At 41.0% G+C, this 22,991-nt stretch overlaps 1 protein-coding gene across 1 annotated transcript in view; it reads left to right on the top strand.

Moving 5' to 3' along the window:
• LOC111981590 (nuclear body protein SP140-like protein) overlaps positions 1-22,991 on the top strand; it is a 26,799-nt gene extending 3,808 nt beyond the window's left edge. Inside the window, 12 exon segments of the mRNA XM_070449201.1 lie at positions 555-688; positions 6,415-6,462; positions 6,802-6,850; positions 7,044-7,163; positions 7,834-7,973; positions 8,183-8,251; positions 18,970-19,101; positions 19,324-19,437; positions 19,629-19,653; positions 19,656-19,702; positions 22,024-22,167; positions 22,381-22,991. Coding sequence (XP_070305302.1) covers positions 555-688; positions 6,415-6,462; positions 6,802-6,850; positions 7,044-7,163; positions 7,834-7,973; positions 8,183-8,251; positions 18,970-19,101; positions 19,324-19,437; positions 19,629-19,653; positions 19,656-19,702; positions 22,024-22,167; positions 22,381-22,494 — 1,136 coding nt within the window. The 3' untranslated portion in view covers positions 22,495-22,991.

Genomic DNA, 22,991 nt, shown 5'->3' with positions numbered 1-22,991 from the left:
ATAACAGAAAAACTGGTGTATTTATTAGCCTAGTGTTTATAAGTATATATACTTGTAGAATAGGCCTCTTGAAATCGTTGTCAAAAGCTCAAGACATACTGTTACATGTACAGTAGGTCTAGATTATTAATGGATTGATCATATAGAAATATCTAAACATTATTTTAACAACTCCAAAGTAATTGCATGTGGCGCAGGAACCACTGACTTACTGCATTTTTCCATTACCAAGACACCTGCTGATAATTCTTAACTGGTTAGGACAGCTCATGAAGTGTCCTAAATATCTGTCGAGTAGGTGTGACTTTTATGACTAAAGGCATCATGCATAGCTTTTATGTTTACCCGATAAATGTTCTACTATGAGACCATTTGTGGATACGGGCCCAGATCTAATGTATAGTCTTTAGTGGGTTAACACTGTATTGTGATGTGCAGGAGACCCAGGTTTCAATCACAGTCAGGCAAATGTGTACTACGGTCTATTTGACTTTGCATTGTTTTAATTTGTGGTGGTATGTATGATGTCTGACTTCCTCATTGGTTTGTTTCAGGGGAGAGGTGCATTGTGGTYCAGGGTCGCTGGTTCACCCCAAGTGGCTTTGAGGAGTTTGGGGGGAAGAAGACCAGAAAGAACTGGAAGTACAGTATCCGCTGTAGCGGCACCACTCTGGGAGAACTGATCCAGGTACAGCATATATTTTGATTAGATTTATTTGACCATTTAAAAACACAATTCAACCAGATGTGCATACAATTGATTTAAAATCATAAAATAAAACACAGAAAAGTTGAACAGCTTGGTCACTTTTCATACTCTAATCAGGCCTATGTCATTTGGACAATGTTGCCATACACTACTACACTGGGATATATATATAGGTCTGTATCATATACAATATCATATAGGGGAGACTGGGGTTGGTTGTCACACTTTTTACTCTTGTGTGTATTTCTCAGCACCAGCATATTTTACAAGACTTTTCAATATTAGGAGAAACACCAAGGTGTTGGGTTGAAATGGGGGCCCTTTTTAGCCTCATCTTATTCCAACACGGAGTCACTGTAAGACCTTTAAACAGGTTAATATTCACAAGGTCGCAGGGCCGGACAGTTTACCAGGACGCATACTCAGAAAATGCACTAACCAGCTGGAAAGTGTGTTCACATACAGTGGGGAGAACAAGTATTTGATACACTGCCGATTTTGCAGGTTTTCCTACTTACAAAGCATGTAGAGGTCTGTCATTTTTATCATAGGTACACTTCAACTGTGAGAGACGGAATCTAAAACAAAAATCCAGAAAATAACATTGTATGATTTTATAATAATTAATTTGCATTTTATTGCATGACATAAGTATTTGATCACCTACCAACCAGTAAGAATTCCGGCTCTCACAGACCTGTTAGTTTTTCTTTTAAGAAGCCCTCCTGTTCTCCACTCATTACCTGTGTTTAACGTGCACCTGTTGAACTCCGGTTACCTGTATAAAAGACACCTGTCCACACTACTCAATCAAACAGACTCCACATTTCATCTCCGCGAATGGCAAGCCAGAGGTCTGTGTAAGGACATCAGGATAAAAATTGTAGACCTGCAACAAGGCTGGGATGAGGGGCTTACAGGACAATAGGCAAGCAGGTGCTTGGTGAGAAGTCAAACAACTGTTGGCGCACATTATTAGAAAATGGAAGAAGTTCAAGATGGACGGTCAATCACCCTCGGTCTTGCGCGGCTCCATGCGAAGATCTCACCTCGTGGGCATCAATGATCATGAGAAGGTGAGGGATCAGCCCAGAACTACACGGCAGGACCTGAGTCAATGACCTGAAGAGAGGCTGGGACCACAGTCTCAAAGAAAACCATTAGTCACACTACGCCGCATGGATTAAAAATCCTGCAGTGCACGCAGGTCCCCCTGCTCAAGCCAGCGCATGTCTTAGGCCCGGTCTGAAGTTTGCCAATGACCATGCTGGATGATCCAAAGGAGGAATGGGAGAAGGTCATGTGGTCTGATGAGACAAAAATTGAGCCTTTTTTGGTCTAAACTCCACTCACCGCATTTGGAGAGAAGAAGGATGAGTACAACCCCAAGAAACACCATCCCAACCGTGAAGCATGGAGGTGAAACATAATTCTTTGGGGATGCTTTCTGCAAAGGGGACAGACGACCTGCACCGTATTGAGGGAGGATGGATGGGCCATGATATCGCGAGATCTTGGCCAACAACCTCCTTCCCTCAGTAAGAGCATTGAAGATGGGTCGTGGGCTGGGTCTTCCAGCATGACAACAACCCAAAACACACAGCCAGGGCAACTAAGGAGTGGCTCCGTAAGAAGCATCTCAAGGTCCTGGAGTGGCCTAGCCAGCTCCAGACCTGAACCCAATAAAAATCTTTGGAGGAGGAGCTGAAAGTCCGTATTGCCCAGCGAACAGCCCCGAAACCTGAGAGATCTGGAGAAAGGTCTGTATGGAGGAGTGGGCCAAAATCCCTGCTGCAGTGTGTGCAAACCTGGTCAAGAAACTACAGGAAACGTATGATCTCTTAATTGCAAACAAAGGTTTCTGTACCCAATATTAAGTTCTGCTTCTCTGATTGTATCAAATAACTTATGTCATGGCATAAAAATGCAAATGAATTACTTAAAAAATCATACAATGTGATTTTCTGGATTTTTGTTTTAGATTCCGTCTCTCACAGTTGAAGTGTACCTATGATACAAAATTACAGACCTCTACATGCTTTGTAAGTAGGAAACCTGCAAAATCGGCAGTGTATCAAATACTTGTTCTCCCCACTGTACATATTTTTTTGAACTCAGTCTCGCTGTCAACTTACTTTTGAAAGGTGAAACTTAGACATTGGGTAGTGCATCATCAGATTTCCTCATCAGATCAACTAGTCCATGTCAGTTAATGTTGTTTAGCTAGGTGAATGCCTTCTTGATGTCTTGACATGTTGCTTCAATATATCCACATCATTTCGCTCCTCATGATGCCATCTATTTTGTGAAATTCACCAGTCTCTCCTGCAGCAAAGCACCCACACAACATGATGCGCCACCCCGTGCTTCATGGTTGGGATGTTGTTCTCGGCTTGCAAGCCTCCCCCTTTTTCCTCCAAAACATAACACGGGCATTATGGCCAAACAGTTCTATTTTTGTTTCATCAGACCAGAGAGTATATCTTCCCAAAAGTAAAATTTTTGTCCCCATGTGCAGTTCAAACTGTAGTCTGTCTTTTTTATGCGGTTTTGGAGCAGTGGCTTTTTCCTTGCTGAGCGCGCCTTTCAGTTATGTCGATATAGGACTCGTTTTACTGTGGATATAGGTACTTTTGCTACCTGTTTCCTCCAGCATCTTCACAAGGTCCTTTGCTGTTCTTTTGGGATTGATTTGCACTTTTCGCACCAAAGTACGTTCATCTCTAGGAGACAGCTCTTTCCTGAGCGGTATGACAGCTGCGTGGTCCCATGGTGTTTATACTTGCATACTATTGTTTGTACAGATGAACGTGGTACCTTCAGGCGTTTGGAAATTGCTCCCAAGGATGAACCAGACTTGTGGAGGTCTACAATTGTTTTGCTGAGGTCTTGGCTGATTTATTTAGATTTTCCCATGATGTCAAGCAAAGAGGCACTGTTTGAAGGTAGGCCTTGAAATACTTCCACAGGTACACCTCCAATTGACTCAAATTATGTCAATTAGCCTATCAGAAGCTTCTGAAGCCATTAAATCTTTTTCTGGAATTTTCCAAGTTGTTTAAAGGCACGGTCAACTTAGTGTATGTAAACTTCTGACCCACTGGAATTGTGATACAGTGAATTATAAGTGAAATAATCTGTCTGTAAACAATTGTTGGAAGAATTACTTGTGTCATGCACAAAGTAGATGTCCTAACCGACTTGCCAAAACTTTTGTTTGTTAACAAGATATTTGTTGAGTGGTTGAGAAACGAGTGTTAATGACTCTGACCTAAGTATATGTAAACTTCCGACTTCAACTGTAGCCTTTTCCCTCATGCCTCTCTGAATTGTTAACAGACGTCATGTCTGTGACAGAGATGCAAATGCAGTGAATTGTGCATAGACCTATCAACTTTGTGACTGTCTGAAGAGTCACAATGACAGCTCAAAGAGGCACATGTTCTTTTATAGCAGCGATCATCAACTAGATTCAGCGGTTAGACGTTTTTTTCTTGAGCGGATGGTCGGGGGGCCAGAACATAATTACAAATCATTTGTAGACTGCAAATTGACCGCAAGAAGCCCAAACAGATATAATATTTGACTAAAACATAATAATTTGAACCTTGCTTGAATTTGTATATGATATGATTACAGGTGTGTGGAAATACTTGAACAGATTTCACGAAATAAAATCACTTGGAGCTAATTTCCTGCGATTTTTAGAGTTCTTTTTTTATGTCCAACAATTAAAATTCAACCCCAAAAAAAACGGAAACTTGGTGGGTCAAATGAAACCACCAGCGGCCCAAATTCAGCCCGCAGGCCGCCAGTTGGGGAACCCTGTTTTATCGGCTATACTGTAGGGGCTTCCTGTAGGTTTTATTAACTGCATTCGGGTCGCATGTGCAGTCCGGCAGTGTCAATTATGGTGTGCTTTGAATTAGTACCAACTTTGTGTGAAGTAAATGCGCTAGGCTAAAGTTTTCCATGCAACAACCTGTTAGGATAATGTGCTATTTTATTTTTTGCTAATCTGATGCTGCTCATGTTGTGGGAAAATGTCATTTTATTTTGGGATGAAATGTGAACAGTATTCCGGATCCCGGTTTCCCATGTTAATCCTTAACATACACACACACACACACTTTCACACATACGCTGCTGCTACTGTCTATTTATCCTGTTGCCTAGTMRCTTTACCCCTACCTCAATTAACAAATTATCTTTAATTAATTCTACATTGTTGGAAATGGATCCATTAGTTACTCTACACCTGTTGTTTCAGAAGCGTGACAAATAAAATGTAATTTGATTTGATTTTAGACGCCATCAAACACACTCTTCCCACTTGTGACAACCAGCCCCATCGTGGGGTTGGATGTCACACAGTATGGGGTTGGTTGTCACAATGTTTGCTAGTAGTTATTCCTTTTGAAACAAGAAGTGAAACAATATAGCAAACACATTCTTAGAAATAGCCAAGCCTTTCTTTTTTTTCTTTTTTTTACCCCCTTTTTCTCTCCCATTTCGATCTTGTCTCATCGCTGCAACTCCCCAACCGGCTTGGGAGGCGAAGCTCGAGTCATGCGCCCTCCGAAACATGACCYGCCTTATCGCACTTCTTAACACCCGCCCGCTTAACCCGGAAGCAAACCGCACCAATGTGTCAGAGGAAACACTGTATACCAGCCTGCAGGCGCCCGGCCCGCCACAAGGAGTCGCTAGAGCGCGATGAGCCAAGTAAAGCACCCCCAGCCAAACCCTCCCCTAACCCGGACGACGTTGGGCCAATTGTGCGCCGCCCTATGGGACACCCGGTCACGGCTGGTTGTGATACAGCCCGGGATCAAACCCGGGTCTGTAGTGACGCCTATAGCACTGCGATGCAGTGCCTTAGTCTGCTGCGCCACTCGGGAGGCCAGCCAAGCCTTTCTTTGATCGAATTAAAGACATGCTCCGGAACTTTTGCGACTAGTAAGCATTTTTTTCCAACCTCCCGCCTTGGGCTGGATGTGTCAATGTGTAGTTCACACATGCATAACCTATGAGCAAAATGACTCTCACCTTAATTAGTCATGAAATCCCTAGTTTAAAAGTGATTGTTTACTGGGATCTGTGTGGTATAATTTTCCCTACATTTACCCCCATGTGGGCCAACCCCCTAGCAATTAGAGTTCTATCCAATGAGCTTCAGCCCCTTGCCATTTGAGTGACAGCTATCGAGATGCACACAGCAGAGCGAGATAAATAGGTTAAAAATATTTMTCTCGCTTCACCCCTATTATGATATTCCCATAATTCAAACATTTACTAAATAATACAAACATTATGAAAAACGTAAAACACCTCAATATTTTGTCATGCTGACATTAATTTTTACCAAGTGGATGAGTTCTTTCAAAGAATTCACACATTTTAACTTTTAAAATATTACACAGCTCCATTTAGATTGGGAATTAATTAGCACTTTGACAACCAAACCGTAAGACAACCAACCCCGGTCTCCGGTGCAGCATATCSGTTTATCATTACATATAGCAGAAAATTGGGCCAGACAGAGCAACAAACTATAGCTACACATTTTATACCCTTTTTGTTTTTCTGTAAAGAAACTAACTGTACAGGTATTTCACTGATATTTCTTTTTAGTGTTGAGTGACTGAATGGTATGTCTGTTCCCCCTTCTCTCCCCCTTCATTTCACCATCCCACCCACCTCAGGAAGGTCATTTAACTTCACCAGACTTTAAAAGAAGAAAGAGTGCACAGGTAGGAGACCAATCTTTCAACATACCACATCCTCTGGATTAACAGTCAAACTTAATTTGACTATAGGTTAAGTGCTGCATCGTCATAGCATCTGAGTACATGTTGTTTATGAACGTTAGTCATAAATTAGTTTTATTGCAACATCTAACTTGACAATAGCTTAGCCTTAGCCGTTGATATTGTGACATATATGCGGGCATGAATTTATATTTCTTGTGCGTGATCATACTTTGACCATTGATATTTTTATTTGTCCATGTTCTTACCATATTAGATAAAGAAGAGTCTGGTATGTGACTGATATATGTAAAACTGGTCTGTCCCTTTTCTCCTATCTAGGCCAAGAAAGCACTGTTTCCCTCCAACCAATCAGCGGGCTCAATCACAGGTATGTGCACTAATCACAACTCAATGGAATCTTTCTGAATCCTTTAGACATGACTATCTGGTAAAGGGGATGGTGTTGTCTCTCTAACTCTGTTTTTGTTGTTATAGGGTTTTGTGAATAACACAGGCCTGACCCTTCACACTTATATAATAAACCATCTTTCCCTAAACCTCTTTGTTTATCTTTACTTCAGAATCTAAGGAGGATGACGATGATGATGAGGAGGAAGAAGCTGAGCAGGAAAAAGAGGAAGTCTTCAAAGTCACCTGTGGAGCCATCAATGGAATGCTACATAAGGATCGGTTTGCATCAGGTACAAATTTTATTCTCTCAAGGTTTAGTAAACAACATTCTATAGCTATCGCCATGTCTTTGAAACTATTGAAGGTACTGGAGACACTTTTACATGTTGCCAACCCTCTTTCTCTGGCTGCACCTCAAATACTGCCTCCACTTAGTGCTTTTATCAAGCAGAAAACCCATTTCAGCAGATCCACAAGGTCTGCCATGAGAGGGGACTGTATAGTTCCCTTCAGGAAAGCACCTTCAGTCAGACGTCTTTCACTGTGAGAGCTTCCCATGTCTGGAACTCACTGCTTTCAGACACACGTAACTGTGCAACAATCAACCTGTCTGTAGTTTTTTAGGTGTGTAGATATTGTTTGTTAATTTTCTGTCTTTTGTTTGGTTGCTTTTTGTGTCATTGCTCTTTCTGTCTGCGTACTAAGTGTTAGTTGTCATATGTTGCTCTCTGCTTTGTATGTGCTCATTGTCTGTCTGTACAGGGACTATGGTCAAAAATGTGCTGACTGGCTAAAACCGGCACTTGTACTGAAAATGTACCCACAAAAATAAACGTAATATTATCGATAATACACTACAGGTTATTTTACCATAGCCCTATGTCACTCTGGTCAGCTGTAGTGACCCATATTGGATTCATTTGAGTTTGTCCTTCTGCCCCTATCTTCTCTGTGGCCCAGGGTTGTGTGGAAAGAGCATCCGTACGGACCAGCGCTGGATGACCCCGGTGGAGTTTGTGACGGGGGAGTCAGCTCTGGAAGATCCTTCCTGGAAGAAAGACATCCAGTGGGACGGGAAACCACTCAGCGTCCTCATCGAGGTACACAGGGGAAAAGAACAGAGAGAGAGAGAGAGAGAGGAAGAAAGATGAGGGGAAAATAATGTATGTTTGGCACTTACCAACCTACTGTACAAGGAATGGCTTAAGATAGTCTGCCAGGTCTTTAAGGACCTGTGATGAAAACATTTCTCTTCTTCAAAAACGTTTTACTAGTACTACTACTGTCTTTGTTTGTTTCTCATTTTCAGAGTAAGATTTTGGTCATTCACACTCTCCTGTGTAAGTGCAAGCTGTGCAGCCCTACGGCCAAAGACAGGGTAAGTTTCCCCCTCGACCCTCACGAACACGGTGGCACCCACTTACCAATCAGCCAATCACATAGTTTAAATAAATGCTTCAGTTTTAATAATGAAATTCCAAGATGTTTCTCAACATCACTGAATAGGGGATGATGAATGAATTAAGTAATTCATTAAGTACATTTTCGTGTTAATTGACTGAAAACAAACATTAGAATGATTGACAGTGATAACTCAGTGATAATTCTTCTCGTGTTCTGCGCAGCATAAATAAATCAGTACATAATAGTAGATAAGGTTATACAAGCAATAATAATAATAACCCTAGATCAGTAAAAATTATAAAAATAAATACAGAAAAATGGAACAGAAGGTGTTTAAACCTGGTCACGAACAAAGAGAAGATTCAAGTGTGAGACAGGCCTGTACACAATCTACAGTGCATTTGGAAAGTATTCAGACCCCTTCACTTTTTCCACATTTTGTTACCTTACAGCCTTATTCTAAAATGGATTGAATAAAAAAAATCCTCATCAATCTACACACAATACCCCACCCATCATGACGAAGTGAAATTTTTGTATATGTATTAAAAATAAAAAAACAGAAATACCTTATTTAAATACAGTTGAAGTCGGAAGTTACATACACCTTAGCCAAATACATTTAAACTCAGTTTTTCACAATTCCTGACATTTAATCCTAGTAAAAAATCCTTGTCTTAGGTCAGTTAGGATCACCACTTTATTTTAAGAATGTGAAATGTCAGAATAATAGTAGAGAGAATTATTTATTTCAGCTTTTATTTCTTTCATCACATTCCCAGTGGGTCAGAAGTGTACATACAATCAATTAGTATTTGGTAGCATTGCCTTTAAATTGTTTAACGTGGGTCTAACGTTTTGGGTGGCCTTCCACAAGCTTCCCACAATAATTTGGGTGAATTTTGGAGTCAGGTTTGTAGGCCTCCTTGCTCGCACACACTTTTTCAGTTCTGCCCACAAGTTTTCTATAGGATGAGGTCAGGGCTTTGTGATGGCCACTCCAATACCTTGACTTTGTTATCCTTAAGCCATTTTGCCACAACTTTGGAAGTATGCTTGTGGTCATTGCCCATTTGGAAGACCCATTTGCGACCAAGCTTTAACTTCCTGACTGATGTCTTGACATGTTGCTTCAATATATCCACATAATTCTCCTCCCTCATGATGCCATCTATTTTGTGAAGTGCACCAGTCCCTCCTGCAGCAAAGCACCCCCCACAACATGATGCTGCCACCCCCGTGCTTCACGGTTGGGATGGTGTTATTCGGCTTGCAAGCATCCCCCTTTTTCCTCCAAACATAACAAAGGCCATTATGGCCAAACAGTTATATTTTTGTTTCATCAGACCAGAGGATATTTCTCCAAAAAGTACAATCTTTGTCCCCATGTGCAGTTGCAAACCGTAGTCTGGCTTTTTTATGGCGGTTTTGGAGCAGTGGCTTCTTCCTTGCTGAGAGGCCTTTCAGGTTATGTCGATATAGAACTCGTTTTACTGTGGAGAGAGATACTTTTGTACCTGTTTCCTCCAGCATCTTCACAAGGTCCTTTGCTGTTCCGGGATTGATTTGCACTTTTTGCACCAAAGTATGTTCATCTTTAGGAGGCAGAACGCGTCTCTTCCTGAGCGGTATGACGGCTGCGTGGTCCCATGGTGTTTATACTTGCATACTATTGTTTGTACAGATGAACGTGGTACCTTCAGGCGTTTGGAAATTTCTCCTAAGGATGAACAAGACTTGTGGAGGTCTACAATTGTTTTGCTGATTTCTTTTGATTTTCCCATGATATCAAGCAAAGAGGCACTAAGTTTGAAGGTAGGCCTTGAAATACATCCACAGGTACACCTCCAATTGACTCAAATTATGTCAATTAGCCTATCAGAAGCTTCTAAACCATGACATCATTTTCTGGAATTTTCCAAGCTGTTTAAAGGCACAGTCAACTTAGGGTATGTAAACTTCTGACCCACTAGAGTTGTGATACAGTGAAATAATCTGTCTGTAAACAATTGTTGGAAAAATGACTTGTGTCATGCACAAAGTAGATGTCCTAACCGACTTGCCAAAACTTTTGTTTGTTCACAATAAATGTTTGGAGTGGTTGAAAAACGAGTTTTAATGACTCCAACCTAAGTATATGTTAACTTCCGACTAAGTATTCAGACCCTTTGCTATGAGACTCGAAATTGAGCTCAGGTGCATCCTGGTTACATTGATCATTCTTGATGTTTCTACAAATTGATTGGAGTCCGCCTGTGGTAAATTCAATTGATTGGACATGATTTGGAAAGGCACACACCTGTCCAGGTAAGGTCCCATAGTTGACAGTGTACTAGTTTGCCAAAAGGCACCTAAAGGACAGACCATGAAAAACAAGATTCTTTGGTCTGATGAAACCAAGATTGAACTCTTTGGCCTGAATGTCAAGCGTCACGCCAGGAGGAAACCAGGCACCGCTCATCACCTGGCCTATACCATCCCTACTGTGAAGCATGGTGGTAGCAGCATCATGCTGTGGGGATGTTTTTCAGCATCAGGAACTGGGAGACTAGTCAGGGTCGAGAGAACGGATCAAAATACAGAGAGATCCTTGATGAAAACCTGCTCCAGAGCGCTTAGGACCTTGGAAGGTGAACCTTCGCCCCAGTCCAACAGGACAACAACCCTAAGCATACAGCCAAGACAACGAAGGAGTGGTTTCAGGAAAAGTCTCTGAATGTCCTTGAGTACCACAGCCAGAGCCCGGACTTGAACCAGATCGAACATCTCTGAAGAGACCTGAAAATGGCTGTTCAGTGACGCTCCCCATCCAACCTGACAGAGCTTGAGAGGATCTGCAGAGAAGAATGGGAGAAACTCCACAAATACAGGTGTGCCAAGCTTGTAGTGTCATACCCATGAAGGCACGAGGCTGTAATCGCTGTCAAAGGTGCTAAAACAAAGTACTGAGTAAAGGGTCTGAATACTTATATAAATGTGATATTTCCGTTTTCTATTTTGAATACATTTGCAAACATTTCTAAAAACCTGATTTTGCTTCATCATTATGGGGTAATGTGTGTAGATTGAGGAGGGATAAAAACAAATTGATAAATTTTAGAATAAGGCTATATGTGAAAAAGTGAAGGGGTCTGAATACTTTCCGAATACACTGTATATACATATATGCACTTTGCTAGTTGTCTGGGGCTGAATATTTTTTAAATTTAATAATAGGTCACCCTTTTTCTTTTAGGCTTTATCAAAAAAATTCAGCAAACGGAAGTACACAATGGACAAAAAACTGTTTCAGTTTCTCCTCATCGTTCAGCCACATACAGTAATCAATTTGTAAGTCGCTCTGGATAAGAGCGTCTGCTAAATGACTTAAATGTAAATGTAATGCCARGGTATATTTGGTGGACTTTCTGGAATAAGGGCAAGCGTATCGTGGTAGAAAGGGCAATAAAGGATCAAATAAATATTATTCTCTATCTCTTCGAGGTCACAATAGTTAGGCTTTTCTCTTCCATTTCACCCACCTGTTTAAATACGCTGAGGCCATATCCCTGATCTTACCTGTGCACATAGGGATCTCTTGCTTTTAGGTATGTTGTACACAATATATCTCTCACACACGAAATCCCCCCTAATCTAACAGAAGTTTCTCAATTTGGGTTCATGATTAATCTCCTCCACCCATTTATTTTCATATTGCGTCGTCACTTGTTTTTTTTAATAGTGTCTAAGTCAGCCGAAATGGAAGGGGGAGAAGGTAAGGAACTTGTCTGTCAAAATTGGTAGAAAGAAAATTGTGATAAATAAAAAGTATAACAGTTTCATTTAAGGACCAATGGTTTGTCAAACTAATTCACAAAATGACAACCGGATTCAAAACCTTTTCAATTTAAATTATTATATAGAATTCTTACATCCAATAGAATGTTATATAATTATTATAGGTTGGATACAACCTTCCCAGTTCTGCAGACAGAATCGTTAGATCACCTTTTTTTTTTGGTACTGCCGATATGTAGCTTGTTTTTGGTTGCAGGTTCAGGAATTGCTGAAGAATTTAATTTACCTGGAGCTAACTCTGCAAATAGCACTGCTGGGTGATTTGAAAAGTCCTACTCAAATCGATCAATAATATAATAATACTCTTAAATTTTTTTTGTTATCTTCAATTTACAATCTGTAGAAACTACGAGAATAGAAGGGTTCAGGACTTTTGTGAGATATCACCACAAAACTGGAGGGTGTTCAGAGATAGATTGGAGGGTTTGAGGGGAGCTAAAGGGTGGGATAAAAATTAAGATAACTAATGTAAAATATACTGTGTCTGTAAAATGTATAGAGTATGTACAAGCTGGAATTAGAAGCGAATGTATTGTTGTCTATTCATTTTGTCCAATTAGGTGCGGGATGATAGAGTTAGGGGAAAATAATAAAGGAAAATACAGTATATGACAAATTTACAGTACCATTCAAAAGTTTGGACACCTACTCATTTCAGGGTTTTTCTTTTTTCGTACTATTTTCTACCTTGTAGAATAATTGTGAAGACATCAAAATTATATAAAAAAACACATATGGAATCATATAGCAACCAAAAAAGTGTTAAACAAATATATTTTATATTTGAGACTCTTCAAAGTAGCCACCCTTTGCCTTGATGACAGCTTTGCACACTCTTGGCATTCTCTCAACCAGCCTTGAGGTAGTCACTTGGAATGCATTTCAAATAACAGGCGAGCCTTGTTAAAAGTAATTTTTTGGAATTTCTTTCCTTAATGCGTTTGAGCCAATCAGTTGTGTTGTGACAAGGTAGGTGAGGTATACAGAATATAGCCCTATTTGGTAAAAGACCAAGTCCATATTATGGTAATAACAGCGGAAATAAGCAAAGAGAAACGACAGTCTATCATTTCTTTAAGACATGGTCTGTCAATCCGGAAAATTTCAAGAACTTTTAAAGTTTCTTCAAATGCAGTTGCAAAAACCATTAAGCATTATGATGAAACTGGCTCTCATGAGGACCGGCACAGGAAAGGTAAACCCAGAGTTACCTCTGATAAAGAGGATAAGTTCATTAGAGTTACCAGCCTCAGAAATGGCAGCCCAAATAAATGCTTCAAGTAACAGACACATCTCAACATCAAATGTTCAGAGGAGACTGCGTGAATCAGGCCTTCATGGTCGAATTGCTACAAAGAAACCACTACTAAAGTACTTCAATCAGAAGAAAAACTTGCTGGGACCAAGAAACACAAGCAATGGACATTAGACCGTTGGAAATCTGTCCTTTGGTCTGATGAGTCAAAATTTGCGATTTTTGGTTCCAACTGCCGTGTCTTTATGAGATGCAGAGTAGGTGAACGGATGATCTCTGCATGTGTGGTTCCAACCGTGAAGCATGGAGGAGGAGGTTTGATAATGTGGGGGTGCTTTGCTGGTGACACTCAGTGATTTATTTAGAATTCATGGCACACTTAACCAGCATGGCTACCACAGCATACTGCAGCGATACACCATCCCATCTGGTTTGTGCTTAGTGGGACTATAATTTATTTTTCAACAGGACAATGACCCAAAACACACCTTCAAGCTATGTAAGAACTCTTTGAACAAGTAAGAGGGATGGAGTGCGGCATCAGATGACCTCAACCCAATTGAGATAGTTTGGGATGAGTTGGACCGCAGAGTGAAGGAAAAGCAGCCAATAAGTGCTCAGCATATGTGGGAACTCCTTCAAGACTGTTCGAATAGCATTCCTCATAAAGCTGGTTGAGAGAATGCCAACAATGTGCAAAGCTGTCATCAAGGCAAAGGGTGGCTACTTTGAAGAATCTAAAATACATTTTGATTTGTTTAACACTTGGTTACTATATGTGTCACACCCTGGTCTGCTTCATCTGTCTTGTGCTTGTCTCCACCCTGCACCAGGTGTCTCCCATTTGTTCCCGTTATTCCCTGTGTCTTTATACCGGTGTCTTCTGTCTGTCTGTTGCCAGTTCATCTTGTCTTGTCAACCACCGTGTTTTTCCGTGCTCCTGTTTTCCTAGTCTGTTTTTCTAGTCCTCCCGTTTCTGACCCTTTCTCTGCTCTGACACTGAGCCCGCCTGCCTGAACATTCAGTCTGCCCCGAGCCTGCCTGCCGCGCCATACCTTTTGGACTCTGACCTGGTTTATGAACTTCTGCCTGTCCTCGACCTGTCTCTTGCCTGCCTCTTGTTTTTCAATAAATATCAGAGACTCGAACCATCTGCCTCCGGTGTCTGTATCTGGGTCTCGCCCTGTGTCGTTATAACATGATTCCATATGTCTTATTTCATAGTTTTGACGTCTTCACTATTATTCTACAATGTAGAAAATACTAAAAATAAAGAAAAACCCTTGAATGAGTAGGTGTGTCCAAATTTTTGACTGGTACTGTATATTTACCCCAAAATATATGGGGGATTGGAAATGATGCAGACAATTAGATTGTGGCTTCTATCAATGTATCTGCAATATTAAAGCTGATCTACCCCCTAAAAAAATATATTAAAAGAGCATCTATGTCTCCCTTAATTTGTTTTCAAACAAATGTTCAATGTCAGACTGTTGGCAAAGTTCAGACATTTCAGTTGCTCATGCTCACCATATGAAGAGATGCCATTGAAAAACTTTGATGGGTATTCTGGCAAATGGCATATCCCACAGTCTATTCCAAAGTCCCCAGTTATTGTGCAAACTTGTGGGGGGGAAAATCACGTAAGCAGAAAATCATGTACTGCTTTGAGCAACCCACACTCCTCCTGAATAGAACAGGAGACATACACATGTCTGATACAGTTTGGAATAAGTGGCATAACCAATATCTTTGAGTGGTTTTGTTCTTCCTATGACTCCCCCAAGAGCTCTACTTCCTGAGTCAGCCAGGTCAGATGTGCCATATAGAAAGGTCATATGTTCAACAAAATAAATACCTAAATATTTGTCATTGCTAGTAAACTCAAGAATTTCTCCCTCAAAACTAAAACTGAAAAACACTTCTCTTAGTACTTGGTTTTCTAAAATGCATTTTAAGTTTTTAAAATGTTTTTATTGATCCAGGGGCGAAAATCTGAGATCAACCTTGGAGGGGACAATTACATTAAATTTTCTCAAGAGCAATTCCTGAGGGGGACACCAAAAGTAGTGCTGTAACACATAACATACGTTGTTAAATGTATATTGAGGAACCATAATTCCTACAACTGGATAATTGATAGGTACAGTAGTTAACTGAAGGGTTTTCCCAACTTGTTCAAATGTTTAAATCATTATAATTCTACTACTAATAATAGTTATAGCAGTGCTCCTTACCAGTCCAGTATGTATGCAGGTATTCGTACTTACAACCAGCAATATCAAGAAAGGTCAGTAGGTGACAATGGTACTGTACACTGTATGGGTGTAGTTTTCATAAATACAATGAACATGGTGTGATCACATCTAAAAGAATCTCCATTGAGAACCATCACAAAGTTGGTCTCCGTATTGAATTGACCTTTTAATTTGACTTTTTCTGATACATTTATATAGTCATTAAATATGTGCACCTGCCGAGTTTACAATATCTTTGCAAGAAAAAAAGCTTAAAATAAGTACAGTTCTAAAAGCAAAATAACTACTTCAATGAAAACCCAAATAAATCAAACAAAATATCCTCAGTCAGTGTCTCAATCTTCAAACAGCAGCTATGGACAAGTATGTCGCACAAAGTATGCAATTTTAAATAAAATAACATGAAATAAATCATTTGTAAGTGTACTGAAAACTACTAAACAAAAGAACAACTATCAATTACACCATGGGTTCTCAAACAGGGGTCCATGGACTAATTGCAAGGGGTCCGTGAAATAAAAAAGTGTAATGAATGTAGTCAGTACCACAAGGTTTCCAGTAAGTTTACATATATATATAGAGGGGGTGGAGGTCCCTGAGGACCGCTCAAAACCTTGCCTGCCTTGCCTCAAAATATGCAGGGGTTCCAGTACCCCAAAAAGGTTGAGAACCACTGCTATACACACTACTGAACAAAAGAACGAGCATATGTTTGCGGGTTTCCTCAACAACACATCAGTTGGCACTTTCGCAATGCCCTCGCCTGTTGTCTCCGACACCCTGTATAGCCCAATAAACTCCTTGTGAGGGACATGGTCATGGTCAACATAACGCAGACAGACATTCTCTGTTTCAGCACCAGAGAACATCTTGAGTACCATCAACAATTAATGAAAATTGTACAATCGGAAGAGACCTAATCTCAGCTGCAATGCCTCGAATGACTATTGGCCATGATGTTCAGAATTTCATTCTGTGCTTTGGGGCCTGTGTACATTGTGGTACGCTCTGTTAACCACTTCAGTAAAATGGGATCATCCTCTTCTGCCCTAAGTTTCAAAATCTGGTATAAATTCCCACTGTCATCGTGTGGCCTCTAAAGGCTTGTCCCTGTCTTACTACATGCCGCACCGAACTAACAATTTTCATCAAGCAATGCCTTGCGTCATCCTGCTGTTTACCCCACGCGCTGGACATAACTGGACACTGATTGGATTTAGCTGGGTGCTGTTACAATTACAAAGTGGCGGTGGGTTTGGCAATTTTGATGTGCTGTGAATTTTTCAATGGCTTTTCTCCAGTTCCTAAATCCTGCACTAATGAAGGCAGCATCAGCTCTTTGGCCAAAAGATGGCTGGCTTGAAAACCCTTGGCTACAGTGAAAACACAACACTCCTTTTATTGATGGATTATAATGTAGCCAGGGGAAATCGCGAAACCATCTCTCTTGAAACGTCAACACTCTGTTGGCAAGAGTTTGCGGTTCTATAAATTGTGGGTGTGGCTGATATGGTTTTGTGCCATCACTGTGGTAACTGGACAATGCTGTGCCACTGTCCCCTATACTGGTGCTGCTGGCAACAAGGGTGACACTTGGTCTGCCGTGGCTGTGACACTGTCCTCTGAAGTCTCTCTCCCTGGCTCTTTCCCTTTCACTACCCTAACTGACTCAGTCTGTCTCCTAGAAAAAAATAAGGTGTTTGCCGTACTCTAACTACCGGTACCAAAACTACACAATTAATCACAACAGCAATACCATTGCCGTAAACAAATCTTAGTTTAGTCACCAGTTTAAGTTGAGAGTGGCGGTATCCATGGCATTTCCAATTATGTCCCTATTTTACAAGTCAAAAAAATTGAGAACCTTTCATAATGTTGCCAAACAAAGACTCAACAAACTTACCTGAGACTCCCTGTCTGCCAGTCTGTCCCTCCATATCTGTCCCCAGCTCTGCTGTCTGTGTGCCATCTGTTGCCTGCTCTGCCTAATGACATCATTGTGAAACATTTCCATTAGCATTTCACTTCTTTCTTATGAACATTTTTCAACTAGTCTTTGAGATATTAGGATACTAGAGTTCTTACTATGCGTTTTGGTGTACTGACAAATACTCTTGATGTCCGTTCTTCTTCTAAATGTTCGCCATTTTTCTACCTGGCTGGCTGGCTGGCCTAGCTGCACACACACACATTTACACAACACATGCTGCAACCTTTTGTAATTTAAATAGTTTGTTTCATATTGGCTGGCTTCCAACAATAGTGAATTTGTAAAGCTAGCGAGCACCAATTCCGTTTCTGTGTGTTTGCTATAATCTTTGCTACCTGGTTAAATAAAGGTTAAATAAAATAAAAAAAAAAAGTTCACTAGCGACAATTTATCTTTTGCAACGAGACCATTATATATATTTAAGACAATGGTAGAAGAGAGTGTAGTTCTGTTCTGTTCAGTTTGGACTTCAGTTTATCGCTAACCTTATCACAGGGACGTCGAAGCACTACAGCTGCATGCTGATCTTGGAATAAACTGATGATAGCAAAGATTCCATCTTTGACGACGCCAACTAAATGGAATAGGTACTAGCTAGCTTGATAGTTAATGTTTGCTTTAGTTTGCGCGCTAGCTCTGCAAATTCAGCTAGTGTGTGAACCCTGCCAACAAACATAATAAATAAATAAACATTGCTATGGACCTGCTATGGATTGACTGGATTAACCTCACGTCAGTTACGTACATGTCCCTTTCGGACAGTAGTTACGAACCCTCTATTACCTTGCCAGCTAAAGAAACTGGCAGTGGATCAAACCATTGTGAGGCAAAGGGCGGGGGGTCGCAATCTTTTGAAACTTAAACGCGCTATTAAGTGTCTATAATCAGCACAAGTGCTTTCATTGCGTATTATTAATATTATTGAAATTACATAGTTATGTTTACAGTGATATATTGGGGGGACAAATCATATTTTTCCCAAGATGGGGGGTCGTGTCCCCCCCGTCCCCCCTGGGATTTCCGCCTATGTATTGATCACGTGTCTCCATCTTTAACACCAATTGACAGTACTTAATATCATTTTCCGCAGGTCTTGTTCAGTTTCTGCCATCAAAATAATATAATCAGCATTTCATCAGTATATATCTTTCTCTGGTATTTAACTTTTAAGTGTATTTTGTCAAATCATTAATAAACATAGCAAACAGAATTGGTTATAAGGAGACTCCTTGTTTTACACCCGAGGGTGTGGGAAATCAATCTGTACGATATTCGTTACAACACAAACAGGCAGTTGGTGCTTGATTGTTAACCAATTCCTTCTCACCTTCCTCTCTTCTCTGTCTTGGCAGCATGATCACGATAACGATGACGACTGCTTCATCTGTAGAAGCCAGGGCAGCTTGATATGTGCTGATGAGTGTCCTCGCTCCTTCCATCAGAGATGTCATCTTCCTAATGTGGATGATGCTATGCTGGGTGAGAACAGTTGATGAGAGAGTGAGATTGATACAAGAGAGGTCTGTTTGTTCTGTGTAGGTAAACTTAGCTGTCGTGTGTGTGTGTGTGTGTGTGTGTGTGTGTGTGTGTGTGTGTGTGTGTGTGTGTGTGTGTGTGTGTGTGTGTGTGTGTGTGTGTGTGTGTGTGTGTGTGTGTGTGTGTGTGTGTGTGTGTGTGTGTGTGTTTGTTGTTTGAATCACAGGGATAATCTTCCGTGGGTGTGTACATTCTGTGTACTGAGGACCAGTCAGTCGTGGCGTTACCCCAGTCAAAAGACTTACCAGGAAGCCTTGACCTGCCGAATCTCTGACCACCTACTGGTAAGGAGCTTGAACAAATGACTGCTACCATTGTTTCATTGATTGACAGGCAATTGGACCAATCTATCTATATATCTATCTTTCAGTCTGTCCATTATAACCATCAATAAATACTTGACATTATATAATTATTCAGACTTAAATGTAAACAATATTTGACCAGTCACATAAAGGTGTGTTTACTCTGACAGGAATGCCAGTATCTCCTGCTGTGTCTATCCAAGCGGACAAGGACCACATCATTGTGGCAGATCCTTGCATCAACGTAAGTTTGCTTGGTTCTCTCTCTCTCTTGTGTGTGTGTGTGTGTGTGTGTGTGTGTGTGTGTGTGTGTGTGTGTGTGTGTGTGTGTGTGTGTGTGTGTGTGTGTGTGTGTGTGTGTGTGTGTGTGTGTGTGTGTGTGTGTGTGTGTGTGTGTCAAAGTTCAATATAAACTCAACGTCCTCTCACTGTCAAAAAAAGAAACTGTCAAAAAAAGAAACGTCCTCTCACTGTCAACTGCATTTATTTTCAGCTAACTTAACATGTGTAAATATTTGTATGAACATAACAAGATTCAACAACTGAGACATAAACTAAACAAGTTCCACAGACATTGGACTAACAGAAATGGAATAATGTGTACCTGAACAAAGGGGGGGGGGGGGGGTCAAAATCAAAAGTAACAGTCAGTATCTGGTGTGGCCACCAGCTGCATTAAGTACTGCAGTGCATCTCATCCTCAAGGACTGCACCATATTTGCCAGTTCTTGCTGTGAGATGTTACCCACTCCACCAAGGCACCTGCAAGTTCCTGGGCATTTCTGGGGGAATGGCTCTAGCCCTCACCCTCCGATCCAACAGGTCCCAGACGTGCTCAATGGGATTGAGATCCAGGCTCATCGCTGGCCATGGCAGACACTGACATTCCTGTCTTGCAGGAAATCACGCACAGAACAAGCAGTATGGCTGGTGGCATTGTCATGCTGGAGGATCATATCAGGATGAGCTTGCAGGAAGGGTACCACATGAGGGAGGAGGATGTCTTCCCTGTAACGCACAGCATTGAGATTGCCTGCAATGACAACAAGCTAGTCCGATGATGCTGTGACACACCGCCACAGACCATGACGGACCATCCACCACCAAATGGATCCCGCTCCAGAGTACAGGCCTCGGTGTAACGTTCATTCCTTCGAAGATAAACGCGAATCCAACCATCACCCCTGGTGAGACAAAAACGCGACTGGTCAGTGAAGAGCACTTTTTGCCAGTCCTGTCTGGTCCAGCGACGGTGGGTTTGTGCCCATAGGCGATGTTGTTGCCGGTGATGTCTGGTGAGGACCTGCCTTACAACAGGCCTACAAGCCCTCAGTCCAGCTTCTCTCAGCCTATTGAGGACAGTCTGAGCACTGATGGAGGATTGTGCGTTACTGGTGTAACTCGGCAGTTGTTGTGTTGGTTCCGTTTTTCTGTGCTCCGTTTTATTTACTTAACAAATAAGGAACACTCAAAATGTGCACTTATAAATAATAACAATTTTAATAAAATATAGCTGTAGACGGAAGTCAAAGATCAAACATCTCACATATAACTGATGTCTCTCATGAGTTCTGCCCCATAGGAAAAGTCCAAGTTGCTTTTATCATGCTTGACCAAGCCCATGTATACACAGCTATACAAACTTGCAAGAGATACAATAGTTCCGTGTTTTCTTAGGCCTCAGCAGTAAATGTCCACTCCCCCAAGTTGATTTATAGAGGTATGTCTGACTAGCCTCTTATCTCCTCTACTCCCCTGCAGGGCTCTTTGTTTATCTTTGAAATGCTTTCTCACAGACCATTTCTTTATAAGAGGCAGAGACTTAGAAAATACTGTGGAACAATTCTAAAACCGTACAATGGATATATATATTGTTAATCTGTAGTCTAGGACCCTATAAATGTAGAGGGGTCCCATAGCCCCTCCCCTTCTATTAATACAACATAAGCATAATCAATTATTATAACACATCAAACATTTGGTGCAGCCCCTATCATGACCCCAATTTGACCCATCAGTTGCCATCCTGTACCTGTCCCGCAGGTGTGATGTTCGGATGTACCGATCCTGTGAGGTGTTGTACACGTGGTCTGCCACTGCGAGGACGATCAGCTGTCCGTCTTGTCTCCCTGTAGCGTGTCTTAGGTGTCTCACAGTTCGGACATTGCAATTTATTGCCCTGGCCACATCTGCAGTCCTCATGCCTCCTTGCAGCATGCCTAAGGCACATTCACGCAGATGAGCAGGGACCATGGTCATCTTTCTTTTGGTGTTTTCAGAGTCAGTAGAAAGGCCTCTTTAGTGTCCTAAGTTTTCATAACTGTGACCTTAATTGCCTACCATCTGTAAGCTGTTAGTGTCTTAACGACTGTTCCACAGGTGCTTGTTCATTAATTGTTTATGGTTCATTGAACAAGCATGGTAAACAGTGTTTTAAACCCTTTACAATGAAGATCTGTGAAGTTATTTGGATTTTTACGAATGATCTTTGAAAGACAGGGTCCTGAAAAAGGGACGTTTCTTTTTTTTGCTGAGTTTATCTCCGTCTGTATGTTTCATTGCCAGGTGAGAAACTACACCAGTGTGAGAAAGACCCCTATATGGCTGGACAGGGTTGTGGAGAAGCTGCAGCAGAATCTCTACCAGTCAGTGCAACACTTTGTGTCTGATGTGTTGCTTATCTTCACCAACTGTGCCACATTTAACAGGGTGAGACTGCACTACTGCCGTATCCAATGTGAAGACTCGGGGCAACGTTTTTGAAAACAAATCTTGGAATTGTGCTAATGCATGAATAACACTTTAACAATGTGTCTTTGTTTAATCCATAACAAATATGAATTAGGCTAAATGAGTTGTGTTTTATGCATTACTAGTTTATTATGTTTTCTATACAAATGTGTGTGTCTTTTTTTAATGAAGGATAATGCAGAGTTGCGTGGGATGGGCGAAAGATTGAAGRATCTATTTGAGAGAGAGTTCAAGAGTACATTCAGCATCCAACTTCAGCATCCAACTGCATCCAACAGCCAGTAGAGCCTTCATCAAGTCTGTACTGTTATCTCACTATGAGACAACAGGGAATATTCACCATGCCCTGGTCTTTGTATACAGTCCTTTCATGAATTTCTTTCATTTGTTCTAGCAGTCAAAATGGGTGTGTGATAATAATTTAAATAGAATGATGGTGATAACATTGCATTTCACACAGTAAATGTTGCTTATCTAACTTCTCATGCAAGAGCCTTAGAAGTCCTTACCTTCCAGGCTTCTACTTCTGGTTAGGCCTTACATGCATTTATGTCCAGGGATTCTGTCGAAAATAAACTCATGAATTTCTAAAACAATGTACAACATACCAGAGGTGTTGACTCGAGTCACATGACTTGGACTCGAGTCACAATTATGATGACTTGCAACTCGACTTTGACTTTAACACCAATGACTCGTGACTTGACTTGGACTTGAGAATTATGACTCGACCTGCCTTGATACCGTCCCCAAGCCCAAATATTAAAAATGATGCTATTAAA

This window comes from Salvelinus sp. IW2-2015, linkage group LG20, assembly GCF_002910315.2.
Source record: "Salvelinus sp. IW2-2015 linkage group LG20, ASM291031v2, whole genome shotgun sequence".
Classification (NCBI taxonomy): Eukaryota; Metazoa; Chordata; class Actinopteri; order Salmoniformes; family Salmonidae; genus Salvelinus; species Salvelinus sp. IW2-2015.
This window is presented reverse-complemented; position numbering and strand designations above follow the sequence as displayed.